This window comes from Xiphophorus couchianus, chromosome 18, assembly GCF_001444195.1.
Source record: "Xiphophorus couchianus chromosome 18, X_couchianus-1.0, whole genome shotgun sequence".
Classification (NCBI taxonomy): Eukaryota; Metazoa; Chordata; class Actinopteri; order Cyprinodontiformes; family Poeciliidae; genus Xiphophorus; species Xiphophorus couchianus.
The window spans coordinates 2,080,611-2,099,034 of NC_040245.1; the positions used below are offsets into that span (position 1 = coordinate 2,080,611).

The following is an 18,424-nucleotide window of genomic DNA, read 5'->3' on the forward strand; positions in this document are numbered from 1 at the left end:
CAGGTGACGTTTCCTCTCTGGGGTCATGGTGCCGGATTAAAAGACCCAAACGGTTCTGGGATGGTTGTGAACTTTTACTGCTTCCACGTGTGACTCACCTTCTGACACCAAGCTGATGTCACCGTCTGCGGGAGGCAGGACGGGTTAAAAGTCCACATGGCTTCACGTTTCAGTCTCCTGGACTGAGGCTCTGAGGAGGTTCAGCTGTTTCTTTCCTTCTGAAAAACTTCTCGATTTGTTTCTTGCTTTTATTTTTGGGGTTAAAAATTGAGCTCTACACTTAAACAAGGTAAGATCTAGAAGCCTTTTGTTGATGCTGATGAGTATTTTTTATTTTTGTATTTCAGGATGCAGATCTCTTCAAACAGCTGAAAAATAACATTAGATGTGGGGTAGAGGTGTGCCGATCGATCGGCCACCGATCACAATCGCCCGAAAAAGTGTATGATCGGTGATCGCCAATCACTGTCTCTCGTTGCCGATCACCAAAACCGATCACGTGTATCTGACGTCGCAGCCTGCGTGAGTTAATCTCCTCGTTCCTTCACACTGCGCAAGCGCGCGGCAACAAATCCCACGCGATGTCGCGTGGAACTGTGACGCTCCGAGTGAGTGGGGACGTTTGCGTGTTGCGGCGGGAAATTCAGGGGTGAAGCGCGTCAAAATGCATCACAATGAATCTATTTCTGCGCAGCGCCGTTTCTGCTCTCACACTGAACAGCTGCTTAACGCTGCACCATTTAGTTAAACAGACAAAATATTTTGCATTTATATTAAAACTTTCGCTGTCCTATCATAAGACGGATAATCTCTGAATAAAAAAATCGAGCCCCCTGCCTCCTCCTGTGTTCTGCAGAATTACTCAGTCAGAAAGATCAGAACCAGCACAGAACAACATGGAGGGTTTGATTCAGTAACTCAGGATTGTTTATTGTGATGCAACCTGTGTTTAACTTTGAATAAATATTTCCTTTTTTACTTGACATTATTTGATAGTGTTGTGAGATTTATTTGATTTATGTATAATTTAGGCTGCTGAGAGCCTTACTGTTAAATAGTTTTTACTGATTGCAGGTTTTTCAATTGTCTTTTTAACTGAATAGCTGCTGTATTGTAGCCCCCAAGTATTTTGCATGTTTATGTCTGAATTAGGTGAATTTATTGCCAGATCTTTTAAAATTTTGCGAGACCATTTAGTATCATTTATACCTAATGCAAAAAATTAACAGCCAATCCAGGTGATTGGCAAAGATCGGTGATCTTCAGAGATCGACCTCATGGATGATCGGTAAATGCCCCGCCAGGCTAAACATAATTTGTTTTTATATCTTGAACAGTGATTTCTTATTCACCAGTAACAGTAACAGCAAAGACTGGTTAAACTGGGTTTATAGTTCAAACTCCTGCACCAAGCTGCAGACATTGCTAAACAAAACAGGATCTAGAAAATCACAAGATCACTTTTGCCTTTTTTAAGACTCTGTAATTGGTGTTTAAGTTTTGTAAATAGTGTCTCCCAATAACACAACTTTGTGAAATTTTCAAATGAGCGTTTTTAACAATCACATTTAAAAAGGTGCAGCACAATCAAGAGCCTGTAAACAGAGTAACAGGAGTTTAGTCTCTGTTCAGAGTTACTTCAGTCTCTTCTAATAGTATTTTCTCTTTTAGTCAGAGTGAGTTATTTAGTTGGCTTTGACAAATTTAGTCCATCAGGAGCCGTTTCCGTTTATGCGTTAAGGTGGAAGGACAGAAATATTAAGCAGCTTTCCTGTACAAAGAGTTGAAAACACATGGAGAACTTTTTCTTTTGCATTGTGTTTTCTGTAAATGTAATGTTTTCCTCTGTTTGTTGATTTGCTCGTGTAGCTCTGACCTACATACATCCTCCTCGTGACTCTCTGTGCTCACTGGAGCATTTATAAGAGGTTAGCTCCTAGCTTCAGTGTTTGATTGTGTATTTCTGTGTGTGGCAGAACCGGTCATTAAGTTGGCTTTTTTTTTTTTATTTGCCTCTCAGCTGTGTGCGCAAACTGCAGGTTACACTTACACATCAAAGTGGATAAATGTGGTGTTATCTTTCGACCAAGACTCATTAAGCTCTGAGTCAGTACACGCATGTTAACAGAAAAAACACACACTGTGATTTAGTCAGCTTGGTGTTTGTAGATCAAACTGACCGCTCTGAGAAAATGGAAACTCTCTGTCCATTTATTTCATTTTATTTTAGAAGATTTTCCCTCGGAAGGAAATTTTGTTCCATAAACTAAAGCATTGACGTCTGAGATCCAAAGAAACACATTTCCTTTTTACAGACAGGAGGTGCATAAAAATGTAGCTTCATATTGCTACAGATTATTCCAGCTTTTATAGTAAAATAATCGAATTTACTTACTTTCTTATTTATTTATAGCAGATCACGAAAGCTCTCCATACCCAGCTATATGGAAATATATGATTGTAATTTTGACAGTCGACCTACTTCAAACTCAGTGGGCGGGGCTAACGCTGCTCTGATTGGTCTGCAGTGGACTTCCTGTACAGGCCGACCAATCAGATGTGAGTTGCACCATTTGATGAACCACTGGTTTAAAGTATTTTATGGAGCACTGCAGCCCAGAAATCACATAAGAAAAACAATAATGGTAAATGATTTTAACATATAGCAACTTTTAAGCAATGCATTTCACATGTAGTTGTTTATTTCATAAATTGACACATTACATGTATATACAGTATGTATGTATGGGTTTATTTTTTTGAATGTTTTTGTATTTCCGTTTTCCAGCTGTTTTATGGAAATAAGTTGATGTTTTTTAGTGTCTGGAAAACGAGCCGTTTCAAAAACCTCCCGATTGTGGCGCTGCCTGTCACCTAGCAACCCAGCATGTCTGGTCAGCTGGTTTTACCCCTGTATGCGCTGTACAATGGCTGCTGGAGAAGACAAGTATTTTAGTTGTTGACTTAACATCCAGAAACCACTTGTAGCACTCTTGTTAGTTTTGCAGGAGGCTCTACTAATGCTTTTCAAAGATGTACCGTTGTACAGTCGTGCATCTGTGAACATTAAGTTGGGGGGCGTGGCCAGCAGCAGGTTATTTGCATTTTAGCAACAAGGCAGTCCAATGCAGCTAATATCAAAGTTAACAACGTTGTGATTGAATCCTAATAATTTGGTGAATATTTACTTATCTTGACTGTTATTTGCTGACGTTTCGTCCTCTGACAGCATCTTCCCTGTGATTGGTCCGTTTCTGTGCAGGAGCGGCCAGCTGCAGCCTATCTGAAGATGTCTGATAATGGGGAGGTCGAGGACAAGCCTCCAGCTCCTCCCATGAGGAACACCAGCACCCTGATTGGCTCCTGCAACAAGGACCCCACGCCCCTGAACCACGGCTCCAAGCCGCTGCCGCCCAACCCGGAGGACAAGAAGAAGAAAGACCGCTCCATCCGATTCATCCTCACTGGGAGCGATAAGAGTGAGTGCTCTCCACTCATTTTCATTTTGGGCCACAACAAGATCACAAACGTCCTCAAGGGGCCGGTTACAGCAGACTGTCTGATAGAACCCATTAACAGACTGGTAAAATATTGATAAATAGCTGCATTCAATTAATACTACTTAAAAATAAATATTGAACATCTTTACATTGATTTTATTAGGCAGTAAACGGCTCAGAAACATTTAGTGTGAACAGGATATTAAAATAAACATATGTCTTAGTAAAACACAGGAGTCAGATCAGTGTAACGCACTTCCATCTCAGGATACAAAAACATGCCGCTAAGCATTCTGGGAAATAATTCCCACTCCTGGCTTTTTCTTCTTTCAGTTTTTTATAAGTGCTAATCTAAAAACTCAACACAACTTACTACTGTTGGATTATCTTCCACAAACTCACATTTAGGTTCAAAATCTAAAACTCGCTAAATTTATTTGACTTAAAGACCAAAGATGGTAGACACAACTAAAAGTGGCTCAAATGTTTTACAGTTGGTGTTAAATCACGCACTTCCTGTTGAGGTGGAAGGAGGAAGATGTGTGGTTCCTCCTCGGCATCCAGCTCGTTGAAAGGCTGTGAATAACTCAGTCGATGATAATCTTCAATGTTTTTTTTTTTCCTCCAGACCCGATGAAGATTATCAACGCGTTGCTTGTTAATCCTTATTAAAGCCGACATGAAGGCTTAACTTTGATCTCGGCAGGTGTTGCTCCGGCTGCAGTTCTGACACACACACACGCACACACACCCACACACACACACACACACACGCACACACACACACACACACCTTTCATTAAGCAGTAAACATGTTTATGTTTTATGTAATAATAAGTCTTACCGTACATGAAAATAAGTCTTCTTAAAAAATAACGGGTCTCCTATAGGTTTAATATTGTTAAAAATGAAATAGGACCGAGTAATTAAAATAAGCATTTGGGCAAAAGAAACAATTAACGGGATTAATAATGAGCAATCAATTATTAGAATAATTACAAACTAATTTAGTAATTGTTTCATTCTTAGCTGGAGCACAGACTCAAAACTACACTAGTATTAATTAAGCTAAACTGTACGAACAAAATATACATTTTCAATTAAAGATTAGAAACTTTCTATGTAAAATAAAAAACCTATTAAGCATCTTTTGCTGTCTAATTATTAATCAGTTAATAAAATAATCAACAAAAACACATAGAAATGTTATTTTGGCTGCAGATGCATCCATTGTTACAAATGATAAAGCATTCACTAAAGAACTGCTTTCTTGCAATAAAATGTTTACTTTCTTTTTAAAAAAAAATAGGAATAGTTATTTGTTTATTTGCATTTTATTTATTTTTGGTGTTGCATAAAAAATCTTAAGTGATTGAATGAGAAATCTGCAGAATATTAATTGTCGAATACTCCATTACTAAAATAATCGTCAGCTAAAAAGCACTTTTCAGATTTTAAAGTCTAACCGACTTTGTAACCTTTTCCAGACTGATATGGAACAGTAACTTTCTCAACTGCTCTTCACTTTCCATAAATGTGAATTGTTGCTTTTTGTAATCTTTTAGAGCTGTACGTGAATCCATGTTGTTTGCACAGTTACTGCTGTTTTGTTTTTCATAAGGCAATTTAAACTTAGCAATAACAAATTAGCCGCTGGCCTGTCAGCCTTCATAAGAACACGAGTCAGTGGTTAAACTGTGCATGAACCCAATCAGGAGGATGATGACTTCCTCTTACTATTTTTATTCTCAGAGTAGAAAATAATAGTTTAGCATCAAACTCAAGTTGAGGGAAGTTGCAGAGACTTTTTATTCTGTTAAATAACGACTAAAGAGAGCGCTGCTGCAGAAGAAGTGGAGTCTCGTGATTCTCTTCCTCTTCCACATAACTGAGCGATGAAGGCGTGAAGCAAAACCATGGATGCCAGACGAGCCGTGCAGAGAGACCTGGATGAAAACTGTTTCAGGTGCTTGGGGCTGTAAAGCTTCAGCCTGTTGCTTTTTCAGTACATTATTGGTTTGTAAAATGGCTTTTTTTTCTTTTTGTGTAATGTTATAAACTGTAGCTTTATCTACCAAAATAAAGCTACAGTCTGTGATCCACACTTATATAAATATAGTTAAATTCTAATTCAATTCAAAAATACTGAATTGAGCCCAAAGGGAAATTAAATTCAAAATTCTCCAGAGTTATTGTAGATGTTGATGACTGTGGGCTAGAAAGTTATCCAGTAGCAGTCTGTGTTACAGCCAATTTGAAGAAGCCTCTGACTGAACACTAAAAAACCTCTGCTTTTCTAAGACAGTCTAAAAAAAAAAGACATAAGAAATGGAGATAACCTTTAATATTCATGGTTTCCCACAGAAAAACTCGTTAATCCTGGTGGCCGGGGCACTAGAGCAGTCATCCACCATGTTTTCAGTTAAAATATGTTTAAAGTTGACAGGAAATTTGAAAATATCAACTTTGAAAATATGGAAGACATTATTAATGCCTAAACATCAACTATAAAGTCTTAAAAATAGCTAAATAAAAAAAAACTGAATTAATGAAACAAGCAATGTTTAGCCTGGTGGCCCGCCAGTCTTATAATTCACAGAATATTATTTATTAGTTTTTATCTTAAGATCAAAACAGCTTTTTACCCACTAGTTAGAGTTAAATGTGATTCTTAGGATTTACTTATATCATAAAAATCTTTTTTTAGACTAATTCACGCCACATGTCCACATCCAGACATAGATTACCCACGATGCCTTGCAGCCGGCTGGTGGTCCTTGCATTGTTTGTCATCCCAAGAGGATATGGGCTTATGATTTCCCTCAGGAATAAATTACAACCGTCGTTATAATTCTCTCACAAACTGCTTTTTATGTATTTTTTATGATTAATTCTCTCTTTTATTGTCTTTTTTTCCCTCCTCCTTCTTCTTATTTATTCATTTATCACAACGGTTTGTCCCATGAGGGATTTCTATTACAGCTGATTTAATAACCTGGTGGCATCTTGGCCTTTTGAGGTCCAGTTTGCAACAAATCCATCTCAGTTTACGCCAGAAGAAAACGTCTGGGTAATTAAAATATCCTTAAACTGTCCTTGTTCTCTCTCTCTTCTTTTTGTTCAGCCTATAAGAAGAAGGAACGTCCTGAGATTTCTCTACCGTCAGACTTTGAGCACACCATCCACGTCGGTTTTGATGCTGTTACTGGGGAGTTTACTGTAAGTCTGTTAATATTCCCCACTGAACGCCGCTCTAATTATCGCCTGTTGCTCATTGCTGCGTAAATATTTGTGTGTTTGTTCATGAGCTTGATGGAAGCAGACATACCGAATAAAAGTTTTTTAAAATAGTCTCATCAGACAAAGGCCATCTTGTTGAGCTGAGTCACTTGATCTGCCTGACCAAGCTCTTTTATCTGCAAGTCCAACACTGTGTGCAAAACTAAAAAAAACTCCCATCTCTTCTGCGAATGCATGATTATTGTTTCCTTGTTTGCATTCTGGGTCACAGTTCAGTGATATACTTGCATGCAAAGAGTCCTCACTGTCTGCTAAACAGGCAGCGGCGATTAGCAAAGAGTGGGTGGAAAATGAAGGAAAGGTCAGAGGAGGGATGGAGCAGAAAGTGAGCGGCTTTGTGATGGACTGATTCTGACAGAAGAGAGCGAGAGAAAGAGCAGGAAAACAAGGAGATGTGACCCAGTTGCTTCACTAAAGTACAAATACAACAAGACTGCTGTGTTATACGTCCTTCCTGGGTTGGACAGCACTTATTCAATAAGCCCATCCCTTATTGTCATCTGCAGACTGTTTTTTATTTTTACTTTGAGGTATTTTCACTCCAGTCTGATTTACCTTAGACTTAGACTGACTTTATTGTCATTTTGCATGCACAGGGTGAATACAGAACGAAATTTCGTTGCATACGGCTCAAGACAATGTTTTGAGGTTCCAATGTTGTGAGGTTACTCCAGAATAAAATAAAATACAGTATAAAATATGAATATAAATATGAATATAAAATATAAAGTGCAGGACTGACAGTAAAATAGAAGTTATTTAGCTCTGTACATGTGCAAGGTATAAAGTGGAGACCAGATTTTGAGTGCAGTCCAGTTAAGAGTTCAGCAGTCTGATGGCAAGTGGGAAAAAGCTGTTTGGGAACCTGGTGGACCTGCACCGGAGGCTGCAGAACCTCTTTCCAGAGGGCAGCAGGGAGAACAGTCCATGGTGGGGGTGTGAGGGGTCACTGATGATGTTTCGGCCTCGGGACACGCAGCGCTGGGATGAAATGTCCTGAATGGAGGGAAGGGGTCCTCTCTGCTGTCCGCACCACTCTCCTCACGTTCTTCCAGTCGGAGGCGCTGCAGCCTCCACACCACACAGAGAGGCAGCTGGTCAGAATGCTCTCTATGGTGCTTCTGTAGAACGTCTTGGCAGGTGTGCTCTTCTCATCCTCCGCAGGAAATACAAACGTTTCTGTGCCCTCTTGGCCAGAGACGTGGTGTTCACAGTCCAGTTGAGGTCGTTAGTGATGTGCACCCCCAGGAATTTGGTGCTGCTGACCACCTCCACAGCCGAGCTGTTGATGAGCAGTGGAGCGTGGCTGGGCCGGTTCTTCCTGAAGTCGACGATCATCTCCTTCGTCTTGTCTGTTGATGAGTTTGAAGCTGCCTGATTATGAGAGCTTAAAAAAAACTAATTTTAGGAGCGTGCCGTGATGGCGGAGGGGTTAGCGCGACCCACATTCAGAGGCGGCGCGGCCGTCGCGGGTTCGACGACGTTTACCGCATGCCTCTGCTTCTCCCTTTACTGTCAGCCTACTTTGAAAAAGGGACACTAGAGCCACAAAAGACCCCTTGCAGGGCGATAAAAAACAAATAGAAAAAACCCCTAATTTTAGACAAGTGTCGAACAAAGGAAGACTCAGAGCTGAAGAAAAAAGTCTCCATCTGATTAACATCTTTTCAGGAAGTGGGGCTCATGAAAGTAACTTAATTAAGAGATTTCTCAGAAAATGGTCAGGAATTTGTCTGAAAGGAGCTTAAAAAAACTTCCAGAAAGTCTGGAAAATGATTGAATTGATCAGCGGTTCTCCAACATTTTATTAGACTTTAAATATTAAGTTTTTCCAACAGGACATTTCAAAACTTCAATGCAACAGAACTTGGACTTTTTAATCTATTGTTATAAAAAAAAGCATAAAAATAACAAAATCGCTAAGTAAAAAGTTAAAGCACTAATCATAAACATTAGCAGTGCTAATGCTAAATCGCTAAATCCAGTTCAAATTATATCTGCTGTTGAAAGACTACAACACTCAAACACCAATTTAATTTTGAAATGACAATTTAGATGATTGTTTTTTTTTCTAGTGTCAGTTTTATTTTGCTCCTGTATGTTTCTTGTTTGAAATAAAGTTGTTTGGGGAAAAAGAAAGAAAGAGAACCCACTTCAAAATAAGAGCATGAACATAAACATTGAACTACTTGAAGAATACACTTGGAGACAAAAAAAAGGGAAATACCAACTATAGTCAAATAGTTAATTTTTTAAAATTTGTTTTTCAAGCTGACCAGAATCACAATTAAAAAACTTTTTTTTCCACCTCATAGTGAGCAAAAGTAGCTCCATCCTGATTGGCCTGATCAGCACGGCACAGAGGGAGAGTTTAAGTCTGCATGAAGCTGAATGGCTGTCATGCAGTTGCTTGAAATGAGTGCATGAAGTAATAACTGTGTTAAACTGTGTGTGTGTGTTTTGCAGGGCATGCCGGAGCAATGGGCCCGTCTGCTGCAGACGTCCAACATCACCAAACTGGAGCAGAAGAAGAATCCTCAGGCCGTCCTCGACGTCTTAAAGTTCTACGACTCGAAGGAAACGGCCAACAGCCAGAAATACATGAGCTTCACAGGTATAAAAACACAACACTTTATTTCATTCACAGAAAGGGAGTCAAAAATGTATTTAAGACTTGGAGAAACTTTGTCATCGCATAAAATGAAGCAGGATTAATCATCAGATTAAAGTGTTTTTGTTTTTACGTCTAACATTAACCTCCAGACTTAAACCAAGCGATGTGAATCTCCTGAACTCTGAGAAAAGTTTTTCTTTTTATCTCCCTGCAGATAAAACTGCAGACGCCTTCAACTCCTCCATCGTAACGGTAAGAATAATTCTGTTATTAGGGTTAATCACAAGCTCTAAAACTTGTATAAATGATCTCTGTTAATTATTCTCTAGTAGTTTGATAGAAGTATATATTTCACCTTCTGTAATCTTAGTATATATCTTAGAAAGATCTTTAAAAGCCTTAGATTATCATAATTTTACCTTCAAAATTTGCTACATTTTCCAAAGTGTGAGCTTTGGGGATTTCCTTCTAACGTCTTCCATCCATCCATCCATCCATCTTCTTCCGCTTATCCGGGGTCGGGTCGCGGGGGTAGCAGCTTCAGAAGGGAGGCCCAGACTTCCCTCTCCCCAGCCACTTCTTCCAGCTCCTCCGGGGGAATCCCGAGGCGTTCCCAGGCCAGCCGAGAGACATAGTCCCTCCAGCGTGTCCTGGGTCTTCCCCGGGGCCTCCTCCCGGTGGGACCTGAACACCTCACCAGGGAGGCGTCCAGGAGGCATCCTGACCAGATGCCCAAGCCACCTCAACTGGCTCCTCTCGATGTGAAGGAGCAGCGGCTCTACTCTGAGTCCCTCCCGGATGACTGAGCTTCTCACCCTATCTCTAAGGGAGAGCCCAGCCACCCTACGGAGAAAACCCATTTCGGCCGCTTGTATCCGCGATCTCGTTCTTTCGGTCATGACCCAAAGCTCATGACCATAGATGAGGGTGGGAACGTAGATCGACCGGTAAATCGAGAGCCTCGCTTTTTGGCTCAGCTCTCTCTTCACCACGACGGACCGGTACAGCGCCCGCTTGACAGCAGACGCTGCGCCAATCCGCCTGTCGATCTCCCGCTCCCTTCTTCCCCCATTCGTGAACAAGATCCCGAGATACTTAAACTCCTCCACTTGGGGCAGGACACCCCCCCTGACCCGGAGAAGGCACTCTACCCTTTTCCGGCTCAAGACCATGGCCTCGGATTTGGACGCACTGATCCCCATCCCGGCCGCTTCACACTCGGCTGCGAACCGATCCAGCGAGAGCTGCAGATCACGATCTGATGAAGCCAAAAGGACCATATCGTCTGCGAAAAGCAGAGATGAGATCCTAAGGCCACCAAATCGGATCCCCTCAACACCTTGGCTGCGCCTAGAAATTCTGTCCATGAAAGTGATGAACAGAATCGGTGACAAAGGGCAGCTCTGGCGGAGTCCAACTCTCACCGGAAACGAGCCCGACTTACTGCCGGCAATGCGGACCAGACTCTGACACCGGTCATACAGGGACCTGACAGCCCGTATCAAAGGGCCCGGTACCCCATACTCCCGGAGAACCCCCCACAGGGCTCCCCGAGGGACACGGTCGAACGCCTTCTCCAAGTCCACAAAACACATGTAGACTGGTTGGGCGAACTCCCATGCACCCTCCAGGACCCTGCTGAGGGTGTAGAGCTGGTCCAGTGTTCCACGACCAGGACGAAAACCACACTGCTCTTCCTGAATCCGAGGTTCGACTATCCGATGGACCCTCCTCTCCAGGACCCCTGAATAGACCTTGCCAGGGAGGCTTAAGAGTGTGACCCCTCTATAATTGGAGCACACCCTCCGGTCCCCCTTTTTGAACAGGGGGACCACCACCCCAGTCTGCCAATCCAGGGGAACTGCCCCCGATGTCCATGCGATATTGCAGAGTCGCGTCAACCAACACAACCCTACAACATCCAGAGCCTTAAGGAACTCCGGGCGGATCTCATCCACCCCCGGGGCCTTGCCACCGAGGAGCTTTTTAACCACCTCGGCGACCTCGCCCCCAGAGATTGGAGAGCCCAACCCAGAGTCCCCAGGCTCCGCTTCCTCAGTGTAAGGCATGTTGGTGGGATTGAGGAGGTCTTCGAAGTACTCTGCCCACCGGCCCACAACGTCCCGAGTAGAGGTCAGCAGCACACCATCCCCACTATAAACAGTGTTGGTGCTGCACCGCTTCCCCCCCCTGAGACGCCGGATGGTGGACCAGAATCGCCTCGAAGCCGTGCGGAAGTCTTTCTCCATGGCCTCTCCAAACTCCTCCCACGCCCGAGTTTTTGCCTCAGCAACCGCCCGAGCCGCATGCCGCTTCGCCCGCCGGTACCCATCAGCTGCTTCCGGAGTCCCACAGGCCAAAAAGGCTCGATAGGACTCCTTCTTCAGCCTGACGGCATCCCTCACCGAAGGTGTCCACCAACGGGTTCGAGGGTTGCCGCCGCGACAGGCACCGACAACCTTGCGGCCACAGCTCCGATCGGCCGCCTCGACAATGGAGGCACGGAACACGGTCCACTCAGACTCCATGTCCCCCACCTCCCCCGGGACGTGTTCGAAGTTTTGCCGGAGATGGGAGTTAAAGCTCCGTCTCACAGGGGATTCCGCCAGATGTTCCCAGCAGACCCTCACAACACGTTTGGGCCTGCCAGGTCTGACCGGCTTTCGCCCCCACCACCGGAGCCAACTCACCACCAGGTAGTGGTCAGTGGACAGCTCCGCACCTCTCTTCACCCGAGTGTCCAAGACATACGGCCGCAGATCCGATGAAACGATGACAAAGTCAATCATCGAACTGCGGCCTAGGGTGTCCTGGTGCCAAGTGCACATATGGACACCCTTATGCTTGAACATGGTGTTCGTTATGGACAATCCATGGCGAGCACAGAAGTCCAGCAACAGAACACCGCTCGAGTTCAGGTCGGGTGGGCCGTTCCTCCCAACCACGCCCCTCCAGGTCTCACTGTCGTTGCCCACGTGAGCGTTGAAGTCCCCCAGCAGAACAAGGGAGTCCCCAGGAGAAGCACTCTCCAGTACCCCCTCTAAGGACTCCAAAAAGGGTGGGTAATCTGAACTGTCGTTCGGCCCGTAAGCACAAACGACAGTCAGAACCCGTCCCCCCACCCGTAGGTGGAGGGATGCTACCCTCTCGTTCACCGGGGTAAACCCCAACGTACAGGCGCCGAGATGGGGAGCAACAAGTATGCCCACTCCTGCCCGACGTCTCTCTCCCTGGGCAACTCCAGAGTGGAAGTATGTCCAGCCCCTCTCAAGGAGACTGGTTCCAGAACCAGAGCCATGCGTCGAGGTGAGACCAACTATTTCTAGCCGGAACCTCTCGACCTCACGCACTAGCTCCGGCTCCTTCCCCACCAGAGAGGTGACATTCCACGTCCCAAGAGCCAGTTTCTGCAACCGAGGATCGGACCGCCAGGGTCCCCTCCCTTGGCCGCCACCCATCACACAGTGCACCCGACCCCTTTGGCCCCTCCCACGGGTGGTGGGCCCATGGGAGGGGGGGCCCATGTTTCCTCTTCGGGCTGAGCCCGGCCGGGCTCCATGGGTAAAAGCCCGGCCACCAGACGCTCGCCATCGTGCCCCCCCTCCAGGCCTGGCTCCAGAGTGGGGCCCCGGTGACCCGCGTCCGGGCGAGGGAACACCAAGTCCAAGGTTTTCCTTCATCATTGGGGTCTTCGGGCTGCACTTTGTCTGGTCCCTCACCTAGGACCTGTCTGCATTGGGTGACCCTACCAGGGGCATGAAGCCCCAGACAGCATAGCTCCTAGGATCATTGGGGCACTCAAACCCCTCCACCACGATAAGGTGGCAGCCCATGGAGGAGTTCTAACGTCTTGTAACATTTATTTTATTGGATCTAATCAATGCAAGCGCCTAAAGTCAATAGCATAATAAAGTCAAATTAAATTGATAGAATTAAAGAAAAATCATAATTTTTATTTATTTTTCCTGATTGAACTGCTGGTTCTCCATTGTGACTTTATGTTCTAGTTGGTAAAAAATCATAGAATTCAAAGAAGAACTCCAGTAAATAACATAAAATCACACCATAGAAAGCCTGGTTAGTCAGTTTTATACTGTATTTATTAAAAGAGAGTGTTTTTTGGGGGCGGGGGGTGTCCACTGGAAAAACAAAATTTTACCAAGTATTTTTATTTATTTTTTATTTTTTCCTTATTTCAAGTGTACTAACTCACAAGACATAGGAGCTTGTTTTAAGTCTATAATCCTTAGCATTCATGAAAAAGTTATAGTTCCACTGACAGATTACTTAACTTGTAATAAAATAAATATAATAAGTGAAAACACCTTTCAGTGCAACTAGAACTGACTAAAAGTTGTTGACATAAAACAAGTTACTGTATCTTGTTGAAAAATAACTTGTAAGTTAGTTTAGTCTTATTTCAAGTGTAATTAGATGTTTGCATTGCAAACTAGACCAAACATTAAGACTCTTGCCAAGTATTTTTGGTCTAGTTTTTAATAGGTAGTTGTGTTCAGATTAAACATTTTGTTGTTTTTCCATCATCAAATAGCTTTTTCTCAGACATTTTTTTGATTGGTTGAAAGATTTGCTCATTAACCCTCAAATAGACACCATCTTTTTATCCAAATTGTAAACATTGTCAGACGGACGCCCTCAAACCAAACAGCTGAACAGAAAGAGAGGGAGGCGCTCGTTGAGATGCTCTCTTCCTCCCTGCATTGTGAATCAGCATCTTTTCCTCCTTCCGCCGTTTGCCTGCCTGCCTGCCTGCAGCTTGGCCACGGGCCGAGCCTCGGAGTACCACACAGACACCGGGAGAGAACAGAGCGCGGCTCCAGGAGCCCGACCTGAGCCGGGCTTTCAGACTCCGCCCACCATGAAGAAGGTGGACAGACAGAGAGGCAGGTTGAGTCGAGCAACAAGCAGAGGAGAGAAGTTGAGCTGAAGATAGGCAGGAGAACGGCAGCGTGATGAGATTAAGAAGCAGTAGAGGAAGCCGCAGTGACAGCAGGAAGCAATGATGGGCCTGGTGTCCATGATCGCTCATGTAACCGTAAAGTCACTGAGGCTCCGCCCATTCCTCCCCTGTGACATCACGCAGAGCTCCAAGGCGGTGTCGGAGACGCCCGCCATAGCAACCGTGTCCGAGGATGAAGACGAAGACGAGGCCGAGCCCCCGCCGGTGATCGCCCCCCGCCCTGAGCACACCAAATCAGTAAGAAACAAACACGCTTCCTTTATCGTTTTCTTTAATTTATGCATCCTTTAAACTTTAGTCAAAAACTCAGCCATAAAGCTGCTTTTATACAAAAATATTTTATGTAAAAGCAAAATATATTTCTGTATTTTATACAAAAATATTTTACTACATATTTATTGAAACTGTTGCCTTTACCTTCCCCCCAGTGCTAACTAGAAACAACCAATCAGAGCCAGAAGGCGGGTCTTAGTGCTGTCAATCACCCTCCATTTGGCGTAGAGCCTATCATGAATGCTACGGCTAGTTAGCATAGCCTCCAATAATGATGGATAAACAGGTATAATAACAATAAGTTTTCCCTTTTTTAGCACATTTACCAGCAAGTACAAGAACTTGATTGACAGCACTAAGACCCTCCTCTTGTCTCTGATTGGTTGTTTTTGGTCGAGAGGCAATGATAGTTCAAGGAGAAGGTGAAGTAGATCAATTTTTTTTCACAGATTATCTGTCTCATAGCAAACTTTCATAACATGGTGACAGTTTTAACAAATCTATAAAAACTTCTGTTTTGTATAAAAGTTACATGCTGCAGCTTTAAAACTTTTCATTTGAAAGTTTTTTTCTCACAAAATAAAGAAAAATAGGATGGTTAAAATTATCCTTGAAATGCCTCTGTGAGGCTCAACAAAATCCTCTTCCATCCATCATTTTAACTCTACATACAAACTATTTTTACTGCAGAAAATTAAATGACTGCTGTAATTTTAATTAATTTAGAGGCAAGAACATGAAACAAGAAGTCAGTTTTCAGTCATATTAGTGTCTTTTTTTATTTATTTTTTTGCTCTGACTGAACATGTTCCAAGTGGAGTGATTGTCGATATAATAAGAAGACAAAGCCTTCAGTGTTTAGATCAGTCACAGTGAAACTTAGGGTTTTATTTAGAGAAACTCTTTCAAAGAAGCTCTTTGTTCCGCTGCAGTTCAGGTGAGGCGTGTTAAAGCTTTTCCCTTACCGAACCGTTCAGATTTTACCTTTTGTCTTTTAACTTGTTCATGATAACTGATCTGTTCTGTAGTTATGAAGATATGTACTAAACATATTGCACTATTAACTTAAGCTGACAAGTTAAGATTATTTAAATAAATTGTAACAAGTTGGACTTTTAAAATGTTGCGGTGTAAAATAAAACAACACATTGAGATACTTTTTATTCAGTGTAGCAGTTTATTAAATGCCAAAAATGACTCAACTGTTGTGAAAAGGTAGCAGAAGATTAAAAGAAAAATCCAGTATGTGTGATTTAGTGACACCTTGTGGTAAAATCTTAGTTTAGAAAAAACTTTTAATGTTGTATTTCTATAATCCTCTGGTAATAGATTCAAGGGAACAGCTAGATATTTGAGATAGATTATGGTATTTATAAAAACAAAACAAAAATCATATTGACGCCAATATGTACGCCGATCTTTCCTTACACACACACACACACACACACACACACACACGTGCGCGCGCGCAGACTGGTGGTGGTGGAGAGGCTGCTTACATGGCGCCATTAGGGTTTCCACGGCGATGGCTTTTTAATGCAACTGACTCCCACCATCACAAACATGCCTGCACAGACAAACGCAGCCCTGCATTCAGTGACCGACTTTTCTCATCCTGACGCTCCGAAAACCTAAAATATCTGTTTTTTAAAAACTATTCAGAGGTTTTTCTGGATTTTATCAGTCAGAAAATGTAACAAAAACTATTGAAAGTAGGTTTAAAGTTGCTTTTTGCTATCAAGATTTAGAAATATTAAGCAAACGTTGAACTTGCCCTAAAAGCCTGGTAATGAGAATTAGTCTAAATTACTGTTTTCTATTTGTTCTCTCAACTTATCTTCAGTTCCGTCTTGATTGAGTTCATTTTTTATCATCCTTTCATAAATTTCTTGTTTCTTGCTAAATTAAAACTTGGCTAAATATCTTCTCTAAATTATGACAAATTAAAACCATGCTAAGAAATAAAAAAATGGTAAAGTTGCAAGAATAAAGTCATAATATTAAAAGAATATTATTAATATTCCAACAATATTATGATTCATTCTCATATTATTTCAAATTTATTCTTGTATGACTTAATTCTTGTAATATTATGACTTTCGTAATTGTCCTTTTTTTCTTAGTAAGGCCCTAAGTACTAAATTGCTGCAAACATTTTGAAGCATAATTTAGTTTCAGCATGTTATTTAACCTTTTTGTGTCATCAGATTTACACCCGCTCAGTGATCGAGCCGCTCCCTCCTCCTTCCACCAAAGATGCAGCCACTTCCCCCATCATCCCACCAGCCACCGCCGCCGTCACCCCCGCCCCACCTGCAGAGCCGGCTCCCGGCAGCCCCCCCAGTGCAAGCCCCGCCCCCGGCCCGTCTCTGCCCCGCGCACAAGATAAAAGCAAGAAGAAGAAGATGTCTGACGAGGAGATCCTGGAGAAACTACGTAAGTCTGGCTGCTTCTGTTCTGGTTTCACACGGCTGCACAAGACTCTGCAAAAACACAAAATATGACCAAAACATTGTGTTTAGTTTCTAGTCCAAATATCTTATTATACTTTAAATAAGACAAGACTAACTCACTAGTTAGTTAGTTCAGCAATAATATTTAATCTAATCTATACAAATACTGATTATGCATCCTTATACTACTTTATTGATAAAAAAAAAAACTGTTCAGTATTTTCTACTTTTTAAGTTTTAGATCATAATAAAGTCAAATTAATTTCAGAAATTATTTCCTGTTGACCGAATAGAAAAATAAACAATTAATTATTTATCCTGATTGAACTGATATGTTTTGGTTGGTCAAAGTAATGCAAATCAAATAAGAACTCAATAAAAATAAAGTTAATTCAAACTAAAGAAAACCTGGATAGTCAGTTTTATATTGCGTTTAGAAAACGGAGGAATCAGCAAAAGCACAAAAACTTACCAAGTATTTTTGTTTAGTTTCTAGTGAAAATATTTTAGTGCACTGTAACACTTTAATTAAGTTAAAACTAACGTAAATATGACTTTTCAGCAAGAAATAGCATATTGTTTTAATTAAATAATTCCTTAATAGTGATGACAAATTACTGGTTCAACTGGCAGATTATTTCACTTATAACATGGAAAAATTAGTTATTAACATAAACTATTATCTATTATCTATTTACTATTATAAATATTGTAGCTGAAATAATCTTCCTTTGGTACTAGTTTTTTTTTTTTAGTCCGTATTAAAGAATTAATGACTTAAACATGCTTCCAATTCTTGCTGAAAAGTTACTTGTAACTTGATTTTGTTTTATTTCATATTTACTAAGACATCTGCACTAGAGCCTAGACTTAAAATACTAGTGTTTTGTGTTTTTGCAGTGCACAGGTCCAGAATGAAAGATGGAGCTGTTTTTCCTGACTGCAGACTGAGAGCAGCTGCTGGTTTCTGTCTTGTCATATGTTGTTTATCACTTTGTTTCCTTCTGGGAGCAGAGTTTGAGTTTATTTTAAGGATTAAATTGAGCTGCTGCTGACTTCTGCAACTCATCTGTTATTTAAACAACATGAATCAAACTGCATCTCATGTTGTACAGTTTATTTATTGTTTGCTCAATTATATTTACTCAGGTTTATCTGATTTATCATCCAGTATTTTCTTCCTTAACATTAAAGCAGCTTATTTTTCCAGAAATAAGTTAATCAGGTTTTGACCAAAATGTTTTTAGTTGATCTAATGTTTACGAATCAAATGTTTAGCATTTCTAATTTTCAGGAAGCAGCA

The 18,424-nt window shown here is 41.9% G+C and overlaps 1 protein-coding gene across 2 annotated transcripts in view; it reads left to right on the top strand.

Annotated features, from left to right (window-relative positions):
- Positions 1 to 18,424, top strand: part of pak1 (p21 protein (Cdc42/Rac)-activated kinase 1) — a 57,262-nt gene that overhangs the window by 29,534 nt on the left and 9,304 nt on the right. For both annotated transcript variants that reach the window (XM_028045634.1, XM_028045635.1), the window contains 6 exons: positions 3,263 to 3,479; positions 6,625 to 6,719; positions 9,267 to 9,414; positions 9,629 to 9,666; positions 14,519 to 14,632; positions 16,876 to 17,104. In XM_028045634.1, coding sequence (XP_027901435.1) covers positions 3,290 to 3,479; positions 6,625 to 6,719; positions 9,267 to 9,414; positions 9,629 to 9,666; positions 14,519 to 14,632; positions 16,876 to 17,104 — 814 coding nt within the window. In that variant the 5' untranslated portion in view covers positions 3,263 to 3,289. The remainder of the gene's footprint in view (positions 1 to 3,262; positions 3,480 to 6,624; positions 6,720 to 9,266; positions 9,415 to 9,628; positions 9,667 to 14,518; positions 14,633 to 16,875; positions 17,105 to 18,424) is intronic.